We start from the raw sequence: 7,393 nt of genomic DNA on the forward strand, positions 1-7,393 counted from the left end.
GACCATTGGAGGCGGCGATGTCCGGACCGCGGTAGTTTATTGACAAGGTTGCACTTTAAGGTCGCGGCACGTGTGCGCGTCCCACAGAACCCGCCCATGCTCGCCGACGAAGAGGCGGCCTGGGGGGGCCGCGCCTCCTCCCGCGACGGGGAGGGCTGGACGGGGGGCCGGCTAGGCGCCCTCGGTGTCGGTGTTGTCGCTGCCCGTGGTGTTCTCTCCGTCCGCCTCCCCCTGCCGCGCGCCGAGCTGCATCTTCCGGAGGGCCCGCTTCCTGCGGGAGACGGACAGCGCAGGCGGGCGCGGGCTCGCATGAGGCCCCCGCCCGCAGCCCCACCCACCGCCCACGCGGGCCCACCTGCGGTAGTTCTCGAAGCTCTCCTTGAGGCGCCGCCGGCCCTTCTCCTTCTCTGGGGGCTCCCGGCCGTTCAGTCCTGCGTCCTGGAGGAGGGGCGAGGCTCGGCCTGTGGGCCCCACTCCCGGCCCTGGGGCTGCGCACTGGGGACCAGGTCGGCTGGGTGCGCTGTCCCTCTTTTCAGATGACACGACGGGCCCGGGGGCCCACGGCTCCAGGCCAGGGTTCCTTCCACTACAGTGTCTGGCGTGACCCCTTTTGTTGTCGGGCTCAGTGCAATGGAAAGGGAGGCCGAGTTCCACTCACTTAACGCTGAGCCCTGTCCAGAAGACTGGACTGCTCCCTGCCCCCTGCCCAGCTTTGTCCACAAATGGAGGAGCCTCAGCTTCACCTCACTTTCCGAACACCCACACCCCAGGAGCCCGTGGGCAGAGTCTGGGATCAGCCCCCGGGTGTCCAGATGGAGGAGTCACTCTCCGGTGTCCAGGCTGAGAACCTCCCCAGGGGCTTCCCAGGGACCCCAGGCAGCCTTACCTCTGGGGTCAGTGATAGCTGTTCCTCCTGCAGAGCCACAGACGGCTGCTCCGGGCTCTCCCCGATGGCCAGGCTGCCTGGAAGGGAGAGTGCCTGTCGGTCCTGCCCAGCTGCCAGGGTCACACTGGTTGGTACCTCTTACCTCCTCAACCTGGGCCAGCCCTGTGCCACCTCCTGGGTCCTCACTTGGACCTGCCAGGATTCCCGTTGTGTAGACACAGGGACTCAACGTTCACTTCTAACCCCCCGAGTAGACGGCTCAGGTGCCCTGGAAGCAGGGGCTGGGGTCCTAGGGCTCCCTCCATATCTGGAAGGGCCCAAGGCTCAGGACCCTCAGAAAAAGTGCTCTGATGGGCTGGCTCTCCAGAACTGTCCACAGTGGGGGGCGGGTATGGATCCCAGGTCTCAGGGACATGGGGGTGGGGGCGGCCCAGGCCCAGGTCTTCCCCTGAAGTTCACACCTTTCCCTCCTCCTTGGCCTCTACCCTGGACCCTGCCCCACCTCCTGCAAGGCGCCATGCCAGCCCAGGGTTGGGGCTCCCAGGCTGGCCAGCGGCCTTCACTGCCGACTCATGGCCTGTGGGTCCTTCCTGCCCGTCCCCCGTGGGGGCTCGGTGGCTTCAAGTTTGCGTCTTTGGGCGGCAGCAGAGGGACCGAGTCCTCACTTCTCCATTTGCTGCCTCTTCCTCTTTCGGCGCCCCCCCAGCAGCTGGGGTCTGACGCTGAGGAAGTCTGTCTGGCTTCACACGCTACCTCTGTGGTAGCGCCCCTCCCCCCACCCCGCCCCCACCCTCCCAAATTCCCATCTGACACCCAGCTTCGGAGCCAGCCCCTCATCATCCCCCCGGGGCCACCCCACACCCTGTGTCTAGGCAGGCAGAGTGATCCCGCCTCTGCCGCCTGAAGCCCCCACTGCGGTCACCTGGAGCTGTACCCCCTTCCCTGTCTGTCCCCACTTCTTGGGAGGCTGCACCCGGGCAGTGGCCACTGCCCCGCTCTCTGCTCCAGAGGGCGGGTGCCCCTCCTCTCAGCATCCCCGGGCCGAGCGGAAGCTGACCGAGCCTGGGCCCCAGGCTCAAAGGGGGGTCCTGTCCGCTTTCTGGGGGTTGCTCATCCTTCTGAGCCCCAATGTGCCCATCTTTGAAATGAGGCATGAAGGTCATGGGTCCAGGGCTGGGGCGCGCATCCCCCGGCACCAGCATCATGCAGCGTGTGTGCTGAAGGTCAAGACAGGAGCCAACTTGCCACCACGAGGAGGCCTTGGTCAGATTCCTCCGGGACAGGTGGCGGGTGTCCTCACCTTTGTCTGAGAGCTGGGTATCCTCCAGATCCTGAGGGGGCAAGAACTTCCCAAGAGACATGGGGCGATCAGACCGCCGCCCTGCCGGGAGCGGACCTGATGGTCCATGCTGCCCACCCCGGGTTGCGGTCCCCACCACCGTCCCCCGGTGCCAGCCTCTCAGGGAGGGACCTATGCTGCCCAGGTGGGCACGGAGCAGAGGGCAGGCAGTGCACAGCCAAGCTCCCAGAGCTTCGCGTACGGGACTGTGGTCTGGCGTAGGCTGTGGCCCAGAGCGTCCGGTGAAGCCCGCGCGGGCCTGACCTGCAGTCATGCTCACCTCCTGGGAATTCCTGGGTGAGCTGTCCTCCAGATCAGAGCTCTGCGGTCACAGAATAGGGGTCTGTCAGCAGGCTGTGAGGGAACCGAGCCACTCCTGGGCGTGGGGTGGGGTCCCGGGCCAGGCCCCCCACCAAGGAAGCCCCTCCCGGCTGGGCCTGGCCAGAATGTACCTCCCTGCCCGCTCATCGTGCCCAGCCCTGAGCTGCGCCAGCCCTGCAGCAACCCTCCAGGGGGGCTCGGCGAGGAGCCAACCTTCCGGAGAGAGGAGGGGCTCAGGAAGGGCCAGGGACCCCTGGCGGCTCCTCCCCGGGGCTCTGTGGCCTCCAGGACACACCTGCTCCTGCGTGGCTGCACCCCCCGCCCCCCTCCAGCACCCCCGTGGCAGGGCTGACCCTGCGGAGGCCCACCAGGATGAGCGCGTCTAGCTGCCGCCGCCGGAGCTTGCCCTCCACAGCCAGCAGCTGGCCCTCGCGCTGGAACAGCTGCAGCTGGAGCTCGTCCACCTTCTCACTCAGCTCGCGGACCTGTTTCCGCAGCGCGTCCTTGTCCTGCAGGCTGCGTGCATGCTGCGCGTGCAGCTCCTCCCGCATCAGGGTGGCCTGCAGGCAGAGGGGGCAGGGCAAGCGTCAGGGTGGGACCCTTGCTGAGCCTCCTTGTGAGCGTGGCCTGGCCCCACGCCCCAGGACACACGCACATCTCCCCCTGGCTTTCATTTCCCCTCCCGATCTCTCACTTCTCAGCACAGTCTGATTTCTAGCAACGCTCCCGGGAGAATTTCCAGCAACGAGGCTGCGGAGAGGCCAGGCAGGGCCAGCGGCGGCCCCTTCCCCTCTTCCCTGAGGACAGCGCTCACGTTTGGGGCATTTGTAAACACGACCCAGGTTCACTACGGGAAGTGAGGACCACCTCCCCCGAAGTGCCCCCGGCCACCCTGCTCCCGCGTTTCCTGTTTCACGGGCGCACTTGGCACCGAGAACACAATCGTTGACGGCCGTGTGATGTTCTTCAGAGCGAACACCCCATGTGCTCTCACGCCCGCCCTCCTCAATGGGGACGCTGAGGTCAGCCCAGGCAGCTGGCCCGAAGTGACCAGCCAGGGAGGCCGCGGCTGCAGGAAGACTTGGAGAAAGCCAGCCTCTGTCTCCAGCGACGATCCCTGAAGCTAAGCCACACACCCCTGTGTCAGCGCTCATGGCTTTGAAGGAGCAGGAACCGCTTCTGTCGGAGCTCATTAAAGGCTGCCTTGACGACCGCCTCCCCCGAAAGGCTGGCATGGCCCTACCTGGTCCCTTTCAATGGCGACCTCCTCCATCTGCTGCAGGATGGCCTCGATGCGGTCCTTGTACATCTTGGAGTCCCTCCGCAGGGCCAGGCACTGCAGCTCTAACGTCTCCTTCTCCTCCGCGCTCTGCGGAAGACGCCAGCTAGACAGCCAGCCCCAGTGGCCGGGCTGCAGGGCAGCTCCTGGCCGCGGCTGGCCCCCCGACAGCACCCCCACGCGAGGCCCCGCTGCCTACCCGGGTGCGTAGGGCCTCGGCCTGGCGCAGGTCCTTGCGCAGGGAGAAGATGGTGGCGGCCTGCTGCTGCAGGTCCCGCTGCACCCGCTGCCAGTCCTCCTCTGGCACCTGGACGTGGGGGCGGCCCGGGTCCGCCTTCCCCTCCTGTGGGTGAAGGGAGAGGGTGGTGGGGGGACGGGCCCGGCTCCCCCCAAGCCCGCCGCCGCCGGCCCGGAGGCCCACCTGCACCGAGGCCTCCAGGCCCTGCACGCGCGCCTGCAGCAGCGCCTTCTCCTGCTGCAGCTCCCAGAGCAGCTCCTGGCTGGGCCGCAGCTCCATGGCATGCCTGAGCTTCAGCGTGTGCTTGCGCTCAACCCTGCAGTCGTCTTCCGCCCTCATGAGGCTGTGCTTCAGCCGGTCGATCTGCGGGGAGCGGGGGTGCTGTCAGTGTCGGCCGGGGCCCTGCCCCACCCCGCCCCCCGCCCCAGGCACCTCCAGCAGCAGCCCGCGGTGCCCCGTGAGGGCCGCGTCGCGCTCCTCGCTCTGGCGGGCCAGGCGCAGGGCCAGGTCGTAGTTCTCGTCCTTGCAGCGCTGGAGCTCGCGGCTGCCCGCCTCGCAGGCCTCCTTGAGCCGCTGCACACGCTCCTGGAGCTTGCGCAGCAGGCTGTCCTTCACGCGCAGCTCCTCGGCAAGGTCGTCTCTGGAGCCCAGCAGCGCCGTCAGCTCCTGCACCTTCCTCTGCAGCTTCATCACCTCGCTCATTAGCAGCTGCGTCAGGCCTGACTCGCCAGAGGCGTCTGCAGAGCGGGCGGGATCAGATGGCGCCCCCACTCGAGGACCGAGTGGCTCCGGGGCGGCTTGGCCAAGGGGTCAGCTCCCCGCCTGGGGGATAAACTGAGGCGCGGACTCACCTCCGGGCCCTGTTCCCACCCACCCCGCCGACCCCACCAGGGCAGGACAGCCCGGGGTCTGGGCGTCCATCCCTCTCTAATTCTGTCTTGGTTGAGAGGTGGGAGGACGTGACCCTGCTGGCTTCTCGGGCAGGGCTTCGGCGAGGTCAGAGGGCCTTCTGGGTAGAAGGGGCTCTGGGCCAAGCATCAGCCTGTGCCTCCCCCCTCCCACAGGCCCCACCCTGGGGCTCGGGCTCCCTTTTCTGCAGCCTCTGCCCCTCCACGAGCTCAGGCCGGCGGGATGGGAGGGACGCCCACACAGGGCCAGAAGCTGGCAGCCCCCACGTGAGGCTCACTCCTTTCCTTTCACTGGCGGTTTACGCATCAGGGGACCAGGTTCCCCTGCCCCTCGCGCCCCCAGGCCTGCACCCACCGCTCACCGATGATCACGGAGAAGACGCGGGTGGGCTCCTTGCCCGTGACTTTCCTGTAGAGCTGCGGGTAGTACAGCTCCAGGCTCTCGAGGAAGGCCACGTAGCCCTTGTGGCCGGTCCGCTGCAGGATGTCCAGGAGCACTCCTGTGACTCAGAGAGGACGCATGTGGTGGCCCACGAGGCTGCAGAGGGGGCCAGCCTGGCCCCACCTTGGGGCGCTCCCAGGGGCGTCTGCCGTGTGGGGAGCGGGCATAGTGGCAGGCAGACGGGGCGGAGGCAGGGTGAGGGTCGGGGGACCAGGGTGGGGGCAGAGTGCGGCCGCCCGCGGCACTGACCCACTTTCCGCTTGCGGGTGACCAGGCTGGGGTCGCTGAGCACCTGCTCCTCGTCGTCGGGGCTCAGCACGTTGCACTGGCGCAGGTAGGGCGTCACGCGGGCGGGGTCGATGGCAGAGATGAGCTTCACCCGGAAGCCCTCCAGGGCGCTCCAGCACGCGTCCTCGTTCTCATAGTCGGACATGGCTGGGGTGGGGGGCGGCCGCTGCTGAGCCGCGGGCCCGCGGGGGCCCAAGCCAGCCGTCTCGGCCGTGGCGGGAGGAGCCCCCTGCTGCCGTCGACTCACCCAGCATCTCCCCTCGCCTCCCCAGGCCCTGCTGCCGACCCTCCAGGCGCCCTGGGCTTTCTCTTCCAAGGGACCCTGGTAAGCGTCAGGGGTGGCGTGGAGATGCTCCAGGGTCAGGGTGGTGTCCAGGAGGACACAGTCGCCAGCCCCGCGGCCCTCCTCTGGCCCTGCCCGACCCCCCAGGACACCCCAAGTGCTGTGGGGGCTGGCGGAAGGCACGTGAGGGAGGGGGCCAGTGCCGGGCACCCGGGCCCCAGGCTGTGCTTCGGGACTTCCTCCTTGCCCGCGGGACAGCAGCCCTCACATCCAATCCTCCCAGCCTCCCTTCTTCCGGTGATGCAACAGTTGCCCAGCAGCTACTGGGCCGTTCCCGCCCGGGTCAGGCTTGGCGACGCGGTGCCCTCCAGGAAGGGTGCCTGTGGACGGCCCACTGGAGGGTGCAGGCCCGGGTGTCCTGGGAGGGGTGGGCTCCCGGGCCCTGGGCCCTAGCTGTCAGGGCTCCTCTACACCTCCCGGACGAGGCCTCGCTCTTGAGGGCTGCCCAGCCAGCTCTCCACCAGGAGACCCCCCCTACGCCGGAACGGCCCACTGCACCTCCCTCCTGCTCCATGTCCAGAAGCCCTTCTCTCCAGGGCTAGGCTGAGCTGGGGGCAGCCGCGGGTTGCCTCCTCCTGGCAGCGGGGATGGAGACCCTGACCCCGCCACCTCCCACTAAGCTTCCGATCCATGGCGGCAAGAGAAGGACAAGCCTCCAGCTCGCAGGGAACGGGCTACACTCCTAGGGACGAGGGTGGCGGCAGGTTCGGGCTGCACCGCCTGCCCGGGGCAGACAAGGCGCTGAATGAAAGCACCCCCGGGCCGGCCCCTGCCTGCCAACCCTGACGTCTATGCATCCTGCACCTGCCGACCCCCACGGCTCCCTCTGCTGAAGCGACAGGCCGGCACAGGGTGGCCGTGGAGCAGGGACAGGCCACATAGCCAGGACTCCCTGGTGCCCCGCTGGGTCTGCCCCACACCCCGTCCCCTGCCCCAGGCCCGAGCTTGGGGCGCCACCTGAGGGAAGGGCATTGGGTCAGCCTACCTTGCATCCGCCTGGGGGGCACCTGCACGCCTGTCTGTCGGATTCAGTGCCGTGCCGGCTGCCAGGACGGAGGCGGGCAGAGCTGGGGGGGGGAGAGCCCAGGGTGCACTTCCTGACGGGCCCAGCTCACCCCAGAGGCAGCGGGGACCGTTCCCCCCGCAGCCTCCTGATTCGCCCTGAGCAGGGCGGCCCCGGGAGGCGGGGATAGGGAAGTGGAAGCTGCTGGGAGCACCGGGCGGGAGGGCCAGCCAAGGTTCTCCCTGGGGCTGGACGAGGCCAAGCCACCATCCAGCCCACTGTATTCCCGTGAGGACTGCAGCCTGGCATCTGTGGCGGGTACAGGGCTGGAGCCGCCGCGCTCACC

At 68.4% G+C, this 7,393-nt stretch overlaps 1 protein-coding gene across 6 annotated transcripts; it reads right to left on the minus strand.

The window, feature by feature from the left end:
• Nucleotides 1-5: 5 nt before the first annotated feature.
• On the minus strand, nt 6-7,192 carry CARD9 (caspase recruitment domain family member 9). 6 transcript variants are annotated; one of them, XM_027556753.1, is made up of 13 exons: nt 7,030-7,182; nt 5,663-5,848; nt 5,334-5,471; nt 4,496-4,800; nt 4,247-4,426; nt 4,025-4,168; nt 3,790-3,915; nt 2,900-3,106; nt 2,506-2,547; nt 2,187-2,232; nt 887-963; nt 356-438; nt 6-271 (listed from the first exon to the last, which is right to left on the minus strand). In XM_027556753.1, exons 1-13 carry the CDS (start codon nt 7,034-7,036, stop codon nt 172-174), a joined length of 1,641 nt encoding a protein of 546 aa, XP_027412554.1. In that variant the 5' UTR covers nt 7,037-7,182; the 3' UTR covers nt 6-171. The 6 variants fall into 6 exon arrangements, with proteins under 6 accessions (XP_027412554.1, XP_027412555.1, XP_027412556.1 ...); XM_027556754.1 differs by having other exon boundaries at nt 2,915-3,106; nt 7,030-7,180; XM_027556755.1 differs by lacking the exons at nt 6-271; nt 2,187-2,232 and having other exon boundaries at nt 7,030-7,188.
• Between the last annotated feature and the right edge of the window lie 201 nt (nt 7,193-7,393).

The sequence above is a fragment of the Bos indicus x Bos taurus genome, chromosome 11 (assembly GCF_003369695.1).
Source record: "Bos indicus x Bos taurus breed Angus x Brahman F1 hybrid chromosome 11, Bos_hybrid_MaternalHap_v2.0, whole genome shotgun sequence".
NCBI classification, from domain to species: Eukaryota; Metazoa; Chordata; class Mammalia; order Artiodactyla; family Bovidae; genus Bos; species Bos indicus x Bos taurus.

What these genes read in the sequence shown, in the direction of transcription:
- CARD9 (XM_027556751.1), bottom strand. An exon ending in ACCGCGGGCTGCTGCTGGAG is followed by an intron (nt 4,427 to 4,495) that starts GTGCCTGGGGCG and finishes CGCTCCCCGCAG; the next exon opens with ATCGACCGGCTGAAGCACAG. An exon ending in TCCTGGTGGGCCTCCGCAGG is followed by an intron (nt 2,548 to 2,899) that starts GTCAGCCCTGCC and finishes CTGTGACCGCAG; the next exon opens with AGCTCTGATCTGGAGGACAG.